This window comes from Mixophyes fleayi, chromosome 3 (assembly GCF_038048845.1).
Source record: "Mixophyes fleayi isolate aMixFle1 chromosome 3, aMixFle1.hap1, whole genome shotgun sequence".
Classification (NCBI taxonomy): Eukaryota; Metazoa; Chordata; class Amphibia; order Anura; family Limnodynastidae; genus Mixophyes; species Mixophyes fleayi.
This window is the reverse complement of record NC_134404.1, coordinates 122,972,601-122,994,570: the sequence shown is the minus strand read 5'-3', so window position 1 is coordinate 122,994,570 and position 21,970 is coordinate 122,972,601. Positions and strand designations below refer to the sequence as shown.

The 21,970-nt window shown below is 39.5% G+C and overlaps 1 protein-coding gene across 3 annotated transcripts in view; it reads right to left on the bottom strand.

Moving 5' to 3' along the window:
* FGF12 (fibroblast growth factor 12) overlaps positions 1-21,970 on the bottom strand; it is a 406,239-nt gene that overhangs the window by 132,234 nt on the left and 252,035 nt on the right. The window contains exon 1 of one of the 3 annotated variants that reach the window (XM_075202286.1): positions 19,912-20,987. The exons of the other annotated variants lie outside the window; for them this stretch is intronic. Within the exon in view, the coding sequence (XP_075058387.1) occupies positions 19,912-20,110 (199 nt within the window). The 5' untranslated portion in view covers positions 20,111-20,987. Of the gene's footprint in view, positions 1-19,911; positions 20,988-21,970 lie in introns of those variants that run through there. 3 annotated transcript variants of the gene reach the window in all.

Sequence of the window (21,970 nt, the reverse complement as noted above, 5' to 3'; positions counted from 1 at the left end):
GGAGTACCAGCCCAAGTACACCAGCAATGGGGGACACTCGCAGCGTCAGTTACCCAGAAAAAATCTGCCAGTAAAGAGTCCAGTGGTGGCAGCATTTGTAAGCCCCTCCTACTGCAGTTAGATGGAGCATTTGGCATAACAAAAGGGAACAGTGGCAAAGTAAGCCCAGTCGTTTCCCAGCAGCAACAGACAGGGTGGCATAGGCGGTCCATCCTGTCACAGGCCCCCATTACTTAATAATTGTGCCCCCATTGAATACTTTATAAATCATAAAACCACTTTCTTACATAAATATATAATAGTGCCCCTGTTTCTTAAATAAACTATTGATGCCCCCATAAAAAAAAAATAGATAGATAATATGGTCAGCATAAAAATGAATTCATAATATTTCCACATTACAAAAGTAAAATAATTGTGCCCCAATATTTTTATAGCGTAGTGGTATTAATTAATATATATGTACATGGAATCATCTTCTATTCTTGATCAGACATAAACAATATGGATAAAAAATACTCTCACAGCGGACACAAGCTGTTGCCAAAGCGACATGAGTTAATGTCTGATAAATGCACCTACTTAACAGTCGCAACAACAATCTTTTCTACACAGAAAACATTATTTTTCTGTATATGTGCATTTATTAGTAAAAATGGGAGATGTCACACTGCTGGATAGGTCAAAGTGAAGTTTTATTCCTAAACTTTAATGGACAGTGACCCTAGTCACCAAATTGCAATAAAAACAGCACAATATTTGCTTAACTTTATTTAGACATTTCTAACAAACACAGCATGGAATTACCATTATTTTATTCCTCGAGAAGCATTTGAATACTTTAACATAAGCAGTGTTTCAACGAATGTCTCTTTAAGCATTCAAGTGGCCTAAGTGGTGGATTATAATAAGGACGTTTGGGAAAGTAGCCTATGCCGTGGCTAAAATTCAGGCACAAAGTAAAGTCAGCTTGTGGAGAGGAGCTTGCTGTATATTCTAATGAGCTTGGGGAGATGCTACTGCTGTTTACTGCAAAATACTTGGAGCTTTGGGCTTATACATATATTAAACCATTTTAGGTGCAAAGCTTAATTACTCCATAAATGCTCTCTAAAGGATCCTAAACAATTACTGCTGACTTTGTAAGTGGCAAAGTGATGGGATCACCTCTTTAGCACCACCCAAGCAAGTGGTAGTTCTAATCTACAACTGATTAAAAAAATACTTCCTATACACTGTGGAATAAATGTTTTACTGCACCTGGACAAAGCACTATTTATTTAATCACAGCTATTTCAGTTGGTGTATTGTCAAAATCAGCATGTCCAAAATCGTGCCAAGTATATAGGGCCTGATTCATTAAGAAAAGTTAAGTAAAAAATTGAGTAAGTAGTCTCCTGGACAAAACCATATTACAATGTAAGGGGTGCAAATTAGTTTTCTATTTTGCACATAAGTTAAATACTGTCTGTTTTTTCATATAGCACACAAATATTTGATAGCTTATTTGTACGCTGAAATTTAAAGTTAATAGTGTGTCCATTGTTATCCAACTTGTGCTCTCTCATTACTGTACCCTAACAGCACTTCTGACTGGACCCATTACCCACAACTTCTTCAGTGAGCCCACAAAGACACCTTCCCCAGAAGACACACGCGCGGTCTCCTGCAGTTACAGCCACCTCTACTTTCACGCATACCAATACTCTGTCTTACTAAATACTTTGATTATGCCAACTGAGAGCAGACTATTTCCAAACATTGTAATCTGCAGCAGAAATATTTAATGCCTTTGCTGCACACATTTCTCCCATACAGTATATGTGTGTTTTCCTTTCCAATAACACTAAATGACTTGACCTCTTGGTAATGGTTTTGCTTTAGAGGGGAGAATACAAAATTATTCCATATGAAAGAACTGGAAAGTGGAGATGAAATCAGCCTGGTCTTTCTGTACTCCTTCGATAAACAGTGTACCCTTGAAGCAACTGGATTCCATTAACCTCCAGACCTGCAGCTTTTCACCTTGTGCTTTTCTGTTTCATTGTTATATAATTAACTCTTCCCATATACATTGGCCAAGAGAAGCAACAAAACATATTCCAAAGATGTGAGTAAACAGATTTATCAATGTATATTTGAAGGGGGTATATTCCATATCTCCACTGCAGATGTGAGACTCAAAAATGAGAATATCCCTTAATATTATAAAATTACCTATGTTTTTTTGTATATACAACTCTGTAAAAAAAAAAAAATATATATATATATATATTTTTTTTTCACACACTCCCAGAATACATATTGCAAGTAACGACAATGCCGCACTCTTCCGCTGACCACATTGCACATTTTCAAACCTAAAAATGGTAGAGAAAGCGATTTGTCAGTGAGTCCCTTGCTGTCATGTAATGGGGCTTCACATATTGAGACACACATAGGTCCCTCTTCGAATAGAAGCTGCTTGTATTCTTAATTATTACTGACATGCTTCAAGAGGCACTACTGCAGTGGGAGATCCTCCTCTCAGCTGTTATTACGGAGTTAGGGGGCAGCAAGGACAAACACAGGCTCATGCTCTCTTTAATCCATACGTACAATGGTATAATGCCAGAAAAAAATAACATCTCTCTCCTTCAATAACATAAAAAATACTAGTATGTGACTACCAATCACAGTGATATTTTTGCTACTTCCAATTATGACTTTTCTGTCTGAATCTCCCATCTAGGTGGTTTGTTTGCTGTATAACAGAAGCCACAGAAGGATATTGTGCCTGTGTGAATTACCCCATTAAAGACAGGCATTCAATAAAGTATGTGGAATAGAGTCTGTTGTATGACAATAAATAACTCTATTATTAAAAAAATAAAATACTGCAGTCCAAATGGGATCTGCATGAGAATAGTATAATACCATTTACCCGTATGGATAAAGATTTATCACATCAAGGCCACACTTGCCTACTCTCCTGGAATATTCCAGAGACTCCTGAAGTACGGGTAGGTCTCCTGGACAAGGCCATTTTCCTGCCTAGTGAAGTGGGCAGGATGGAAGCGATTTGCGGCAAAATGGCACTTTTTCATCCTGGGGTGGGACCAAAATTACGCATTTTGTCACATTCCGCCCCTTCTGCCCTCCTACTTCACCCTTACTCTGGTATCTCACAGAAGGCAACACTACAAACTTGGTAAGTATGCATTAAGAGCCCAATATATTGAAGGGTGAGTAGTCCTATGGCGTAAACTGGTGTTTTTGCTAGTGACAGGGATTTTTTTAATTTCACTGTATACAACAAAGGTCATCCTCATAAGCAGTAAGATTCTCTGGCTTTTGGCAACAATGACTGCCCGATGACTTTACCTGTACTGTGATCGCCATCACAGTAGGCGATAACAGGTGAAAGCATATATATATATATATATATATATATATATATATATACACAAGTTAACCCGTGCATGATACTCATGCATTCTAGTCAAATCAAGCTACTTAAGGTGTTAAAAACTCCCCACTGTCACCCCCGGCAACCACCAACCACTCCCAACTGTCGCTTCTCCTTCAAGAAATATATAGGTAGAGCGTGAGTAGTAAAACAGTAATATACTACACATGTGTGTTCATGAGGTAAAATTACCTCACGAAAGTTATTTTGAGCCCTCAACTCGTAAATTTAGCCTTTACTACCCCTCCCACAGGGGGAAGGGGGGATGATGGAAGTTAACTGACTTCACTATTCTAATTTTTTTGTCAAATAATGTCAGTATACCAAATTTCAGGTCATTCGGATGAGCCCTTTCTGAGAAAAAAGTTTTTTTCACAGACACACACACACTAACACACGCCGCTACACATGCAGGGGCGGATCTAGAAAATGTTTGTTCCCCATATTAGGGCGGGGTGATTTAGGCCCCGCCCCCTTTCCGACTGCTGAGGCTGCCGGGGGCTGCACAGTATGTGCACGTCCGCTCGGCAGTGACAGGCAGGGACAGTCTGCTGCCCGGCTGCTCTGATTGTGTTTAAAACACAATTGGAGCAACCGGGCAGCACACTGTCACTGCCAAACGGACCTGCACATACTGTGCAGCCGTCGGCAGCAAACCCCTGCTAGGGGGGGCGATTGCCCCGATCGCACCCCCCTGGATCCGCCACTGTACACATGTGTGTTCATGAGGTAAAATTACCTCACGAAAATGAGTTTGACCCCTCAACTCGTCAATAATGTCAGTATACCAAATTTCAGCCCTTTTTGAGGTTTTTTTTTCCACACACACTAAGAATTTAGTAGGTCAGTTAACCTGTGCATGATACTCATGCATTCTAGTCAAATCAAGCTACTTAAGGTGTTAAAAACTCCCCACTGTCACCCCCGGCAACCACCAACCACTCCCAACTGTCACTTCTCCTTCAAGAAATATATAGGTCAGTGTATAACTCTGCCCAGCAGGTGGCGCTGCAGCTTGTTTTTTTTTTTGCACACACGCCACTAGGCATTTATATAGTAGATATATATAAACACACACACATACATATATATATATATATATATATATATATATATATATATATATATATTCAAGTTAACCCGTGCATGATACTCATGCATTTTAGTCAAATCAAGCTACTTAAGGTGTTAAAAAGGTTCTTGTCATGCATTTGGGCCATAGCCCAGGCCTCCTCAGGGGAAGAATGTTACTTCCCGACGTAAGCGCCCTTTTTTAACGTGGTTTTGTCCACATGTCACCACCTCATCATTCTTCTCCATCACCTCATCCTTCATTTTCATTGCCACATCTATCCAGATGTCTATCCAGACACAGGGATCTCTCTCAGCGGTCCTGAGTATCACACTCCTCTCGCTCTGTCACCCCGGCAACCATCAACCACTCCCCACTGTCACCCCCGGCAACCACCAACCACTCCCAACTGTCACCCCCGGCAACCACCAACCACTCCCCACTGTCACCCCCGGCAACCACCAACCACTCCCAACTGTCACTTCTCCTTCAAGAAATATATATATATTTCTTTAAAATCTTTATAAACACTTTTAACAATTAACAAATTAAATTAACAAATTAAAAGCACCTTAGTATACCAAATTTCAGCCCTTTCTGAATTTTTTTTTCCACACACACTACGAATTTAGTAGGTCAGTGTATAACTCTGCCCAGCAGGTGGCGCTGCAGCTTGGTTTTATTTTTTCCACACACACACAGACAGACAGACTAACACACGCCACTAGACATTTATATTATAGATATCTAATATATATATATATATATATACATACATACATATATACACATACATACATACATACATACACACACATACATACACATACATACATACATACATACATATATACATACATACATACACATATACATAATAGTTTTTTGTGCACTTTTATTAAAATTTATTTTTAACTTTTCAAGATTTTATTAAAAACTTTTATTTATAGATTTTGTCACACAATAAACAAATATTCGGTATTAAACCAAGAGGGCAGGAACAAATTACATTGTGAAACAGAAACCAAAGCATAAAAGATCATGTCCATTTGGGATGGTTATAAAACATAAATAGGATTTTGCCATAATAAACCAGTAAAGAACCTTAAAGACATGCAAGGAAGTGTGGCATTGTATACAATATTAAAGGTAAGGTGGAATAGAGAAAGGGAAATGGGGGAGGGGGGACCTGAGACCGGGCCTGGGTATATAAAAGTTTTTTTTAATGAGGAGTCCCTTATATGTTACATGTTAATTTAATGAGCTTCACATAAGATAATGCTGCAAGTGTATTTCAATGAAGAAGGTGGCATTTCTGTGACAACTATGCATTTGTAGGCTATATGCTATTTAAAAACTATTCAACTGAGCCTATTGAGCCCCTTGGGCCCTAAGCTGGACAGTAAAGATATACTTTATATACAATATAGCCGTCGTGTCATTGTTTTATAAGCTGACTTTACAGAGATTAGAGAAGTTGCTTGGCTAAAAAAGAAAAATCCATGATGCTGCTATGTAATCTTTGCTAATAGTAAAGGAAATACCACTAAGACTGTTACCTTCTTCCATAGAGCTGATGCAAGCTTTCTCTATCAGCAAGTCAGGTGGCCATACTTTGAAAGAGCTACAGTTAACACAGTCCAAGTAAATTAAATAAGAACAGGCCTGGGAATAGAATATCCTCCATCCGAATGCCCTTTTAACTGTGAGATCTGAATCCCGAGCTTGTGGGGTTACCATTAAATATCTAATCAAAGGCAGTGCAAAGATTAGTGCCACTGTGGTAAAAAGAAAGCTATTAATAAAACATCATAATCCTTTTGTGCTGCCCTTGTTTCTAAAAGTCATTCTACATGAGACAAGTGACTTACGGGTCTATTTATCAACGGGCAAAAAGTCACTTTCATAGGTGATAGGGATTTACCCTATCTATCAAGGGGCACTGCTATCGCTAGAGGTAACCCCTGCCGGTGATAAGATTTACCTCGTTTCACCGGCTACTGATTCCCCATGCAAAGCATGGGAAGACTATTTAACAAGGATCTTAGCAGTAAAATTACCATTGCAATCCTTCATCTGTTACTGGCAATTTAAAAAAAAAAAACCTGTATTTTTAATGACACAATGACTTATCATAAATATGTATAAAAAAGAAAAGGTGAAACTTGATGAAAAGAAGACAGAGGGACATATTTATCTTAGGGTAACAAGCCATATGGCCATCGAAAATGGGTATTTCTATCAAGATACAGCTTCGCCCTATACATCAAGAGCACCTAGACAGTACATATATTGCCACAATACTTGTTCTGTTATTGCTACCTCAGGATAGCAATAAAAGAAGAGAATGAATTAATAAAAACCCTTATTCTGTGAATAAACCAAATTTTCAAAGATCAATATTTAAAAAAAAATAATAATTAAGACTGGGTTTTCAGTTCCTAGCGCATCTATGAACTGTCTGGCTGGGTCGTGTTTCCTCTCAGACTGGCCAGGTGAAGCAGTAAGTTAACTCTTGCAGCTCCGGGCCAGTATCGCTGAGGCAGTTGAGTATCACTCGTCTACCTTTAATGATAAATTGCATCAATGACAGGTTTTTTTTTATCACTGCAATAAGCTGCAATACTAATTGGTAGTGCAGATAGGCTGACAAATCAGATGTCAGCATTGTCTAAGTTAAGCACACTATACTATTTTATAGCATACCCTTTCATAGTTTTGCATTGTTACAAAGTATAGTACTTTCAATGTTTGTTAAGCTGGGTACACACTTATGCAATCTTACTTCAGGTGCAATTTCTGTAACGATTTCACCAATGAATGAAAGTTCGGATGACCATGAAGATTCATGCATACACACCAACACAATTTACCATCAGATCTGTGAGCTTCATGCCTCATAACCATCTGCTGAAAAGATTGTGACTCACACCCTACAGACATCTGCCTACACTGCTGGTCATGAGTGCTTACATACTTTGCATATTTGCCTGACATCGTTTCATCGTTGATCGTGATTTTTAGAAAGGTTAGAAAACCACATCAACGGATGCAATGTGTTTTGGTACGATAAAACATGATAGTGGGAGCGTTAAAACACCTGCAATATCTGAACAAACGATTGTGAATCGTGTGATCTGCACGATAACAACATAGATGTGTACCCAACTTAACTGTTTAATATTAACCATTCTGAATTTTTTTCAGATATTTTATTCTTTAATTATATAGTAAGCTGTCTTTTGTTAAGAATGAACTATGTGCTATCCAAGAAAATATAAACAAAAAATATAACAATATAAAAGCAATGTAAAATTTGTTTTTTAAACGGTTGAAATGAAAAGGTTTTTCTAGACAAGGCAATGCAGCAAAAATTGTTTCTTGCTATTAAGGTACAAGCAATCTCAGGTAATGAAGGGGTTATTAGCACCTGATATGGAACTTATTGTCAAAGATATTGAATCATTTAATACTTGTCAAGAAAAATTTTGCCCCCACGCATGGTGTGGTCTATTACTTTGATTTTAAGCCCTCACTCCGATTTGCACTGAAAACACATCACCAAAATCTCAGTGCCAGAAGTCCCCAACTATGGTCATGAATGGCTGATCGGGCGACATTTGGTACATTTACTGTGTAGCTGGTTTTACCAAAAAAATGACATCTGATAATGAGCAAATATTCCAATATCATTTTATATTGTCCTTTCCAGATATATTATTTTACTATTTCTGTATAAATGTATCATTTATTGGAGTTGCTGAAGAGTTAAATATACTCAAAGAATAAAAATATAGTACTTTAAAGGTCAATCAAATGAAAGAACTGGAGGAAAAACAGGTGCAGTGGGGGCGTGAGTGCGCTATGTACCAATCAGTGTAGAAGGAATGTGTTGTGTACAACATACGTGTCTAGGGAAAGTAGGGATTCTGTCTTCTTGTACCAATTGGCTGCTTGATAATAGGTTACAATTATTATTCTACATACATAACCCCACTGTTGCTGGAACCATACCCATCTAACCGGATACGCTAATTTCACATAATATGTGCACTGTACCGTGCTCATCTCAGTATAAATTTAATTATGTGTGCATATACAGGTATAAAATCTATTAACCAGAATGCCTGGGACATAGTGGTTCTATTTATTAAAATAATTCACAATTGAAAAAATGCTTTATTTAAATAATATTTAATTTATATTCTTCTGCAACTGCTATCCTGAGATGGCAATAACAGAAGAAGGATTCTTGTTAAATAGGCTAGCTTTCACCAGCGGGACCCAGCGAATCTTAGTATTGCACTGCTATTGCAGGCAGAGAGCCCTTGGTATAAACGTGAAGCAGCCGGGAATAGGGCTTTTCACCTTATAAGAGACGTAGTCCTGACTCCGGCGAATATGAGCATTGCTTTTTGCCCTATGATAATTAGACCCATTAAAGTTTTACAGATAAGAGTGTTTTTAACCTTGTTTTTCTTCATTGTGTACCTGACATTTTCCACCTCAAACTGCACCTATGTCTCCCAACGCTGCTACCTGCAATCAGCAACGGAGCGTTTTAAATAATAACGCTTTCACTGCAGCGCTGTACAGAGAACTCATTCACATCAGTCCCTGTCCCATTGGAGCTTACAATCTAAATCCCCAAACATACACACACACACACAGACTGACAGAGACTATGGGCAATTTAATAGCAGCCAATTAACCTATCAGTATGGTTTTTATTTTTGGAGTGTGGGAGAAAACTGGAGCACCCAGAGGAAACCCACTCAAACACGGTGTGAACATACAAACACCACACAGATAAGGCCATGGTCGGGAATCGAACTCATGACCTCAGTGCTGTGAGGCAGAAGTGCTAACCACTAAGCCACCATGCTGCCCACTCTATCCTCCTCCTCCTCTGGTGTGCTTCATGACCTCCCTACAATGTGCAGAGGAGGTCACATGATACTTTATAACAAGCAGAGAGTAACTCAGATTGGGAGCATCAATCTGAGTCCACAGGTGAAGGCTCGCAGGTCCCTGGTGGCCCACGAGTCACCTGTTGCCCACCACTGGCCTAAGTCTACCTACTGACATTTTATAATTACTAGTATAATGCCATATTCCTCTATGGATAGAAATACTCCTTAAGATGTTATTTTACTCGACAGAAAAAAGTGTAGACCACCGACATATTAAGGGGTCTATTTCTCAATGGCAGACAATATCAAATATTTTCTATTTCTGCTTATCCTCCAACATGCTAATGGTGGGTCAAAAGGCACAGACTCGGTCGTTGTAAGGCCAGACAAGCAAATTGCAGGAGGTCCAATGGCTCATACCAGGGGCAAACGCAGGATTTCCCCCCCCCCCCCTTCAAAAAAAAATAGAGAGAGAGAGAGCTGCTGCGCATGCGGGCGCGCATGTGCAGCAGCTCCATTCCGGTGATTCTGAATTGTACAGCAGCCGCGGCGCTGTCAAAGAAGCGTCCGCAGCAGTGCTGTATTGTAGTATAATACAGCACCGCCAGCGTCGCAGCTGCTGTACAATACCGTTCGTCCGTGGAGGGGAGGGGTTTCTGGAGAACCAGAAACCCCCCCAGCATGCGCCCCTGCATACACATCTGCCAGTGCAGAGAGATGCAACAAAATATAGAAACACGTGTGCAAATAGTCCAGTTGAATCTGCTTTCTGATTATTCTAAGCAAAACTATAAAGCTCACCCCACAAAGGTCTATTTATTTAGTAAAAAAACCAAACAAACTGACAAACCAAAGTTGTACATCTGTGGACACAAAGAACAAAAAGTATAAATAATAATTATCATTGCTGGAGGATGGGGAGCTTTGTTTTGTCTTCGTAAACCAGATGATACAGCCGCTCATTAATGCTAAGTTCACACCGGCGTTATAATTCTGTGCTTAAGATGTGCTCCTGATGTAAGTTAACATGTAAACAGCTGTGAAAATAAAAATCATTGCACCAATTGAGACCAAACATATTTGCATTTTTACATGAATTTCATTTGTGTTATACTGCAGTGCAGTTCTTAATGCTTCTTGTTCCATTTCAGCACATTTGAGGTGCACCATCGCAGTTTAAAAAAGGCTTACGTTAATATCAATAAGTGAAAGGTTAAGATGCATTTATGCAGCATCTTCTCTCACATAAGTGTTTAAAGAAACGCAGAATGAACACACTTGTAAATTCATATCAAATTTGTAATACATGCATACAGTATCAAAATGTGGGGTATATTTATTAAATAGTGCGGTGTCAATCAATATGCACTGCTACAAATCACAGAAATGCATAATTAAACTGCTGTAATTTATGCCTGGGTTGGTCTGCGATCCCAGCAAAGCCCTCCCTTCTCCGCAAGTTCCTTTTCGTCTTTAGCGGCAGCCTAACGTGGCCAGTGAACGAGGAAGTGCTATGCGCAGCATTCCACGGGTGAGGAATCCAGCAAAGCTGGAGAGGCTTCAGTTGGATCCCATTGAAAACACCATTCTAGGACATGCTTGCCTACCTTTGGCAAGTTGTATTTGGGAGAGGGGTGTGTCTAGAGGGCAGGGGCACGGTGAATTGCGTCATTTGCCCCCCCCCCCGTGTCAAATATGCCGTTTTGTCACGGGGGTGGGGGGGGGGGGAAATTATGCGATTCACTGTGAATCGCGTCATTTTACCCCCGCAATTGCAGGATGCGGGAGATTTGCCAGCTCTCCCGGGAGTCCGTGAGACCGACCCGATTTTCAGGAGTCTCCTGGACATTCCGGGAGAGTTGACAAGTATGTTCTAGGATCTTAATGAATTGGAGAACTTTGCAGTCTCAATACCAATATATGAGGTATGCATTAATAAACATTAAATCTATGATTTATCCTGTGTTGAACCCTTCATAAATTATATGATGGCCATTCTACATAGAAAACGGCTGTTTTCTCAATTTTTCTGGCTGATTGTACCTTAGTAAATAGACCCCTGTGGTTGATATTTACTTGTGTTTTAACATGCATTGAACCACACACTGCATGCATCAGTGTGCATGTAGACTTTTTTAGATGCATATAGAATATTTTACAAACAGTAATTATTTTGTGTTGACACATTTGAGCATGTGTGATGTCATGGCATGTTATAGAGCAGTAGTATTTATCCTATGGCCAGATTTAATCCTGAGGCAGTGAAAAAGCTTTGCAAATTAAGAACGTGGCCACCAAAATGAAAACAACAGACAGCACAGGCCTGTCTGTATCTATCTGTACTACCCGCAAGGCATAACTCTTGTGTATAAAGCAACTGTACAGATTATAGGCATCTCACACAATCCCCACTGAGGCTCAGCTAGGAGTTAAACGGCAGCCTGGCATTTAATATAGAGGCAAGCGATAAGACAGGTTTTGTTTGTGGCCTAAAGAACTCTCTATCTCTTTCCCAGCTTCTCTCAATATCTGTTTCACCGCAGGGCAGTGCAAAGCACACATGCAGTATGCAATTTGAGAAATCAAGTGCGCCATTTAATAAGAGACCTGTCTCTTCAAAAAGTCATGTTCTCTGAACAAGGAAAACCCTTCAGGAACATGATTCAAGTGACTTATTTCAGATTATTTTACTGTAAATTTTAGGAGATTTCAGTGAACAATATAAAATATATTAAATTGACAACATTAGATTGATTGTCTTTTTTAGATATCTTTTTCAAGACAATTGTGCTTAACAGAAACACACAATTTATAAACATAATTTGTGCCTGAACAGATCTGTTTTAATAACGTTAGAGAATGCCAGATAAAAGGAACAGGTAAGAATTATGGACCATAATCTAATTGTTTATGATCTAAATATTATTCAGTAGTGTGGCTGCTACATGTGTGACAGAAGTTGTGATATCATGGTCAGCGTTGTGTGTGCTGATCTATCTTACAATATACCAGATACCATTTAAAATAGACTATATACTGCTGTCACGTAATGTTGCACTGCAGTGTGTTCCTATATACTTCCTATTGATTACATACATGTACATGTGTGCCAGCTTCTAAGGTATACCTATTATGTTTAATCCGTATAAGTATGTGCCATTACATTCACACACTACTACTACTATTGTAAACCTATCAAATCCCATTCAGTTACATATTTCAACTTCAACATATATATATATATATATATATATATATATATATATATATATATATATTAACAGAAGCACTGGGAAGGAAGTGAATGGCAAGTATATAAGTCCCGGATTCCTGTCATTTGTGTTTTAAAGCACCAGGGATATTTTCTGTATCTACGGAAAAACTTCTCAAAGTGTTTCTCGGCTGTAAAAGAATATGGAAAGGGTCACTGGTGTTATGTATTGAGAGAGAAGGGTGGGCTCCATACATAAGGCCCAGTCCGGGTCTTCTGGTTTGCAAGTCTCTCAGCAGACTAATCAGGAGTTGCACCTGCAAGGTGGTGTGAAAAGCTCAGTGAGTCTCTCATTGTCTGGGGAGGAGGTCAGATGACTCCTGAGAGAAACTGCAAATTTGATCTGTAAGTTCCATTGTTTGGTTTAAATAAGGGACACTAAGCCCCTCACTCTAGAGAGGGAATACCTCTGTATTAGTTAGTAGCCAGACGGCAAGGATTTTTCTTTGTTTTTGTTTACAAGCTGGTGAATAAAACTAGCCGAGGCTACTAAACCTGAAGCACTGGACTTGTGTTTTTTATCTGGGTGAAATGGAACCATCTACTCCAGAGAATGGAAACCCCAATATGATCTTATGAGATATATATATATCTTTGCTATGTGACAGCATGTGTTAACATGCCATACCATGGGCTTGGGTTGATAGCCATCTAAACTCATTTCAGGGTGCACTATGGCAAAAATGATCTGGATCTTGCTAGACGTATTTCATCTCTTTCGTACAGGAAAGACCAGGGTGATCACTTCACCAGGTCCATCACCAGTATTTCTTTGTGATGAACAGGATTAATGGAATCTGAGATCACTTTCACATATGTCTAATTAAGGATCATATGTCTTCCTGATTTGCTGAAGTTTTAAACTGTGGCCATCAGCTTAGAAAGCTAAGTTGGTAAATGTCCACCTAAGTATAGGAGAGGAATTGCCACAAATCCTACATTGATGCACTGAAAGGGGTAAAAGGTAAAATTATGGTTTGGTTTCTGGGGACATATTTATTACCAACTGCATTTTAAACACTATTAATTTCAATCCTTATCGCAAAGATAAGGATTGAAATATTGGTATTATTTATTAAAATTCTTCACTAGGAACATAAGTCACAAACAAAGTGCTGTTCCTGCTAAGCCCTGTCCCCTATGTGCTATGATGGTGACTATCGCATAGTGGCCACCTTTGTGATAGGGACTGGAGGGGAGATCAGCTAGATGCAATGAGGGATCCGAAGATCCCTCTACCGCAATGCTCTTCCCATAGGCTTCAATGGCTAACACCAGCCTCGCTTAGCCACTGGGCACAAGGTCTGAAAATCTTTGATTTTTCGAAACTTGCTAAGTGGTGCAAAATAGCAGTTCCCACAGAAACCTATGAGGACAGCTTTTGTGTTCGTAGAGACAGGGAAAGCAGCAGATATCTCCGATATCTACTGCGTTGCCCTAGTCATAAATTAAAAGGATACTTATAAATGCGGCTTTATCAAACACATTTTTCATTGCAATCCCCAGAAGACAGCAGTTTTCGGGGGATTTCAATGAAAAATGTGTTTGATAAATAGTCTCCTTGGATCAGCACACTGGACCTCATTTACAAAGAACACTAGATGCATCTATAATTATCTGTCTAGTGCACTTCAAGGTTCATGTCTGTTCTCAGGCAACGCCTTCACAAGTGGAGAGGCAGGAAAATCGGAAAAGCAGCACTGTGCAAAACTTCCTATCACTTTAGAACCAACTCTGTCATTAAACTTTTCCTTTTCTACTCCTAAAATACTGCTGTTTATTTACAGCTAGAATTAAGCACGAGTGAGGAAACCTCAGAAGTGACTTACATAAGGCACTTTTGGTTTTCACTTTTTTCTTTAAGTAGACGACACTGCCTGACCTCCACCAGCTCAGAGCTGGAGCAATATCTGTCCTTACACTAAGCAGGCAACACACCTAAAAATGTGCCCTCTCAACCACTATATCTCATTTTAATGCTCTCATTTGGCATAACAAGGTACTTAATCAGGAATGCACTCAACGTGCCTCACAACTGATCAGTGCAAACTTTTGATCCTCCACAAATGCTGCCATCTTGTCAAACCTATGCGCGTTGGCTAAAATCTAGGTGCAACTTTGCAAGATCTTGTTCAAATATGATCTGAGTGCTATACATTTTGGGTCCACACACATAACAAATAGGCCCTGAACACACAGAGTTGTTAAAAACAATTCATGTTAAACACATAGACGATTCTTGTACTATATGTTCTGCTTAGAATTTCATTCTATTCCACCGAGCGTTAAATGAATTCTGCAAAAAAAAATGTAAAATTTATGCAAATCAAAGTAAACGCTTGTGAGAGAGTGTCTAAAGATTCTTTCACTTAAATTATTAAGGGTGTTCACTAGGCTCTATGAACCTTCATTGAACACGCAATATTTACTACCATGCGTTCGAGCTCAAACACCCAATTTAGTCTAAATGACCATATTTTATTATGTCCCTGCATGTAAAAGTAGAGCACATCTCTTTTAAATAAACAGAACAATATGTTTATTACGCTCTACATTTTCAATATCGGAAAACGTTCTGCTTTTCTATCATATAAGTCTGCAATAACAGAATGGACCTCATTTAGAGTCGGACACAAAGTCCGTTTAAGAAGTGTAGGAGAGGGAGTGTGCCGCAGCTTGGTAGGGTATTACGAGTAGCAAGCAACCCCAGTTGCGTCCCACTCTTAATATCCTATCAAGCTGCGAGCAGTTCCTGCAGCTAGCTAACGCCTGCACCACCTAATTCCTGCCGCACAGCTTTAGCCCTGTTTTGACGTGTGTTGCGTCTGCGCCTCACTGCGACTAGGATGTATTTACATGGTCACGCCTTCACAAATCTGTGTTCCTCCCATTCTCTCGTAGTGAGTTGCAAGCTGTTGCAGGTGTTAATTGCGTCCAAGATGCAGGCGGATTTGGTGCTTTCTGCACATGCGTGGTAGTGATTTTTGGTTGGATGCGCCTAAAACGGACTTTGCATCCGACTCTAAATGAGGTCCAATATGTGCAAACAAGCCAGTGCTAGTCAGTGACTTTGCATACGAGACAGATCTTTGCAGAAATATTGCAAGGCTCATTGACAATCTTATGATTTTCTGAGTAAACACAGTTATTATGAGATACAAAGAGATTTAATGGATGCGAGTCCATCCTCTATTACTGCAAATCAAAATAGTTTTCTTTTAGATTTGCTCACTCTTTAATAAAAACCTCAGAAATAAAAAAGAAGAATAGCAGTATGAGTGGCATTATGGTGTTGGAAAAATTTTGCACAACTACTTAAACTGCACAACCTATCTTTTATGCATCGAAAACGTGTAAAAATAAAAACATACAAAAATCTTTTACATTAGATGAATTCTAGATAATTCTGCTGTAAGGGTTAAGATTCAGAGTCACAAGTGCTGAAATACTGTATAATAGATATAGGGCCGGCACCATAACATACTACCGAGTTCAGTCTTCTAGTGTGTCCAGGGGTACATAAACACAACATAGCCTATAGGAGACCTAGACTTTGGTGTATTATATTAGCTTTCTATCAGAAATACACTTTGTCTCTAAATGCAAAACTGACTATGCAGAATGTCAAAGAAAGATTCATTCTATACTGCTCTCTCGTCTCAATAGCCAGCTATTAACTAAATAAAAATATAAGGCACACAATATTTGACATTATTGATAACTAAAAGAAGCATGTAAGAAAATATTCATACTTGAAATAGAAAATATATTATAAAATAAAGAAAATAAGGACCTAAATCTGAGGCCTTTGGATCCCAAATCAGTTTCCGTACTAATTTATAAATACAGGCTATTTGTTGCAAACGAACAATGATAAGTACTGAAAGTTTCAATCAAATACATTTTCACTGAGGTCAAGCTCAATATTTTGTTGAACTACTGACTCTTGGGGGCATATTCAATTAAGTCCGGCACTCGCCATTACGCGCGACTGCTCATGTAAAGTGACAATACTGTACCGCAACATCGCAGATTTCCCTTCGCAACCCTATGGGGTGCGCGCGGAAATCCGCAGTGTTGCTGTAACGGCACTTGTGCAGCCACGAGTAATCACAAGGGCCGGACCTAACTGAATATGCCCCTTGTGGTCTTGGTTTAAAAACTATGCCAACAACAGCTGTGAATTTTTAACATAAATGGTGCTTGAAGTCTTCATAAATACTTTTATAAAAATTTAATTTAATTGTCTTTTGAGCTTTTTTGTAAACTGCTGCTGACCTGGGTGACCCCCTAAAGAAAAAGCATCCTTTGTAAACATATAGAAATGATACAGAAGAGCAAAAACCTTTCGGAAAGACATAGGGGCCTATATGACAATAAGCGGAGATAAAAAAAAATCCAAAACAAATCAAGAAAAAAAAATCTAGTCGCAATTTAATAAAAATAACACCGGGGCAGCTGAGCAATACAGAGCAGCCTTGCCGGTACTGGCCCAAAGCGCTAAGACTTAACTTACCGCTTTGCCAGGTAAGTCTCTGCAGAAATCTGCATCATGATTCGACTTTCTGTTCTACTAATGTGGGGGAAAAAAGGGGTTAAAGATCTATTAAAATATTTGAAAAAGTTAATGATTAAAAAAATGTTTTATTCAAACAATAATGCATTTTTTAATGATTTTCTTGTTATTGCCATCCTGACAAGGAGATAACAGAACAAGTATTACGGCGGTACATACAAAGGTTCGAGGACAATATTTCCGTTGAATCTTATCACTGGCGGTGTTTACCATTGGCGATAGCAGCGCTATTGCCAGTGTTAACCCTTTAAAGGATGAAGCGGAAAAAAATCCTATCGCCAGGAAAAACACCTGTTTTGCCCTTTTGGCGAAAATGCCCAGTAGTTCTTGTTCACATATTAAGGTTTCCATGCAAAGGTGTTCCTTGTAGTTGACCAAATGCATTCCATTTTAAGGTCAAAGGGAATACTGATCCCTATGACCAGTGAATGAAAACCATTCTTCCCTTTACCATATGAAAATAGGTCAACCAGAAACATCCCAACAATCTAACATATTGCATTTTCTCTTTGAACTCATTTAAACAAACAAAATACAGCATATTCATCATGCAGAGTTTATAGGCTAAGCTGAATTGCATTTTTTCTAATAAATTTGCAGTTTAATATGCGAAATAGTAGATAGTGCTTAAAGGGAAAACTATCAGCAAAATATATATTTAATTGTTTGTAAAATTAAATATAATCTAACTACAATCTTTTTAACTATATTTTTTTCAAATGTATTTATATATTTAATGGTATGTAAAATTAAATATAATCAAACTACAATGTTTTTAACTAGAAACAAATGTGTTTTTATTTATATGCTTATTTTCTTATGTTTCTTTTTACAACCTGCAGTATTTGTTTACAGTGAGTTGTTACTATTTGGCAGAAAAGAGTTTTAACCAGAGACCATATACTCTCTACATAGTAAAGTGAAGACACATTTGAAAAAACAAATACCATTAACAACATATAAGAATATTCTGATTACACTTGTTCTCAAATCTCAGGTAATAATTTAATACTTTCTATACTTGCTACCAAATATATCTTTTAGTGCAGCTACCGAATAGGAGCAGTAATCTGTCTTAATAAAAGATGATGAGAGTATGGCAAGAGCATACATTTAACAAACATGTCCAATCTCTATTAATTGAATGAAGTTAAATATACTGTACAGTGGACTTTGTTGCTATTGCGCAAATACAGATTGATTGTATGTATTCACGTATTCACAGCTGTCATTAACATCTTTATTTATTTTTTTTCAAAATATGTTTTATCTGAAAACAACAGATTTGTTTTCAGCTTTCAACTAAGAGCATGTGATATAGTATATGGTTGTTATACTGTTATATCAGAGAAGAAAAGTACGATCGAGAATTTTAGCCTGCGTTTATAAAAACGCGTGTGACCTTCTGCTAGTTTAAAGGAAAGGTGATTAGAGTGTGTTTTATAAAAGACTTAATAAACGCATAGAGCATGAAGACAGCCTCTAGAGTCCACAAATATGGAACTGTCAGCTACTTATCTGAATTGTGCTATTAGTGCAGCAGGGTCACACTTTCTGCATGTATATGGAAAATATTAGTAGTTTAATTTGTACAGCTATGTATAATTCCCACTCCTTTATCACACGTTTAAACTACTGAATAGTAGGAGGTGTGTCTTGTCTCCATAATAATTTTGGTTCTAAGTGGGTATATACTATCGTATGTAATGTAAATGGCAGTTGTCCTAATTATACTGATATAACTGTGTGACATTTCAGCATCTGTAGTGGTGATATCTATTAGGTGAGGATGGAGTGTCTACATAATTTACTGGCAGTGGTCTGTACAGTAGCTGTATGATTAGTACAATCCCAGGGAAGTTGTGACTGTGGCATGTGCTGGTTGCATACATGTAGCTGTATGAATAGTATGATTAGTACAATCCCAGGGAAGTTGTGACTGTGGCATGTGCTGGTTGCATACATGTAGCTGTATGAATAGTATGATTAGTACAATCCCAGGGAAGTTGTGACTGGCATGTGCTGGTTGCATACATGTAGCTGTATGAATAGTATGATTAGTACAATCCCAGGGAAGTTGTGACTGGCATGTGCTGGTTGCATACATGTAGCTGTATGAATAGTATGATTAGTACAATCCCAGGGAAGTTGTGACTGGCATGTGCTGGTTGCATACATGTAGCTGTATAAATAGTATGATTAGTACAATCCCAGGAAAGTTGTGACTGGCATGTGCTGGTTGCATACATGTAGCTGTATGAATAGTATGATTAGTACAATCCCAGGGAAGTTGTGACTGGCATGTGCTGGTTGCATACATGTAGCTGTATGAATAGTATGATTAGTACAATCCCAGGGAAGTTGTGACTGGCATGTGCTGGTTGCATACATGTAGCTGTATGAATAGTATGATTAGTACAATCCCAGGAAAGTTGTGACTGGCATGTGCTGGTTGCATACATGTAGCTGTATGAATAGTATGATTAGTACAATCCCAGGGAAGTTGTAACTGGGGCATGTGCTGGTTGCATACATGTAGCTGTATGAATAGTATGATTAGTACAATCCCAGGGAAGTTGTGACTGGCATGTGCTGGTTGCATACATGTAGCTGACATGGGGATGTACTGACCTGGTTTTCTCCTCACCGGCCTCTTCCTCCCGCTGCAGAACCTGACTTTACTGAACACCCCCAGGACATGTCTCTCACACAGTGAGCGCCCGTCCTTGCTGGGGCTTGTGCGGCGCTTGGACGTACACACCCGGTCACTGTTGGACTCCCTGGCCTGCCTCTTCTGCCGGATCAGTGAGCTGGCTATAGCCGCAGCCATGGCTCCTGCAGGCACCTCCCAAGTCCCTTAGTATACGGTCACCGACCCCGCGGGATATCCGAAGACCGAGGGGCCTCCCTCTAAACTACTAACCAGCCGATCGGGATGTAAATAAGTCAAATGACCGCTCCCCAAAGCATGGGAAGAAAAAAAAAATCTACAGCAGTAACTGTAGAGCTCTTCTGCAGGTGTGCGGAATCCAGGTACTTGTTCCCATCTCCCAAACTGTATTATCCCAGAGAGGAGTGCTGGAATCAGGAGTTCTCCATAGCTCTGGGCTCCCTGTCCTATGGAAGAGCCCAGTGTCTATGTCTCCCCTCAACGGCGCGGCATCCGTGCCTACAGGAAGGAATGAGGTGCTGGGACTTCAGCCCCAACAGGTCACTGCAGACAGTGAAATATTCCTCAGTGACAGGAAGACACGGAATCCTGCAGCTTCATCCTGGAACATCCCAGAAACAGGTCAGATGTATTTCTGGTACAGAGCAAGCCCTGTGTTTTATTATTGCACATCTCTGATCCAATCATCATGCATCTCTTGTATATGAGGTCTCAGATGGGTCAAAATCCCAAGGGGGGGATTAGGCATCCCGAGCGCCCGAGTCACGCATCTGGCACATGTAGACCTTTTAAATGCCACAAGAAATCCATTGCTGTCTGTGTGGCAGTGTCACCACTTTCAATGTCAGCAGCACAGTCACATCATCACAAGCACACACTAACCCACAACTTGAAGGCAGAGAGGAAGAGCTCTGGAAATAGGTGGGAGGTCCCAGGTAGCACTGACACAACTTCCCCAGGGACTATAGGAGGATGATACAGCCCTCAGTCTCTGCTCCCGATATAGACACTTTATGCTTGCAATGTACCCCATTCACATGAGTACCACAACCACGCTCTTGTGTCCAGAGGTAGCACTATCATCATTCCTCTACAGTAGAGAGAGCCACATTAAAAGTCAGGCAACCATCCTCGCAGCCCACTTGGCAGGGCTGATGAACTCATTCACGATGAAAAAGCGCAGCTCAGCCAATAGCGGCTATACACGGAGTGTAGAGTGCGGGAGTGAGGACGCCCAGGTAGCACAGCCTCACAGGTTCATTCACATGGAAGAGAGAGCAGGGGGCTACTGCATGCAAACATCATTTACTGCTTGTAGTATTGCAGCTTTCCTGTGTCTCTTATTCTTCCTGTCTCCCCTATCTCTGCTCTCTACGCAATCCTACGTGATCGAGGTTTGGATGAGAAATTCTCACCGGCAGTCCGAGGGAACTGCAGTTCACATTCTGCTTGTCCCCAGGCTTCCCACACTGGTAACCCATGTGTGAGGCTTTACCTCAGCAACAGTGCTGCATTCGTAGCCCTGGCTGCTGTTTACCTAAACACCAGTTGCTCTGTCTAAACAACAGCTCTGATATAAAAAAAGTTAAAATATTTCTCTGTATATTTGCAGTCACAGCACCCTGAAACTCGTGTATATAGAGTGTACTTTACATGAAAAAAAGGTTAGTTACATATGTAGTTCATTTACACACAATTCTTTATATGGACAAATGAAAGCTACAACAGTGGAGTAATTAGAGCAACATTTGCAAACTCTCACATCCCCTGTCCCTGTATAGTACCAGTATTAGAGATGTATGAGACCCAGACATTCAGGGGCATATTTAAAATAACCTTTTTTTGGCACAATCATTTAGATTCCTTATCGCAATGATAAAAGAATGAAAGATTGTGACCATTTATTAAAAATGTTATGCCGGAGCAGCAGTCACGCTAAATGGCTGCCCGGCGAACATCTATCTCCTATCTCCTCTGTGGTCACTATAGTAAAGTGGCCACCTTTGCGATAGTTACCGG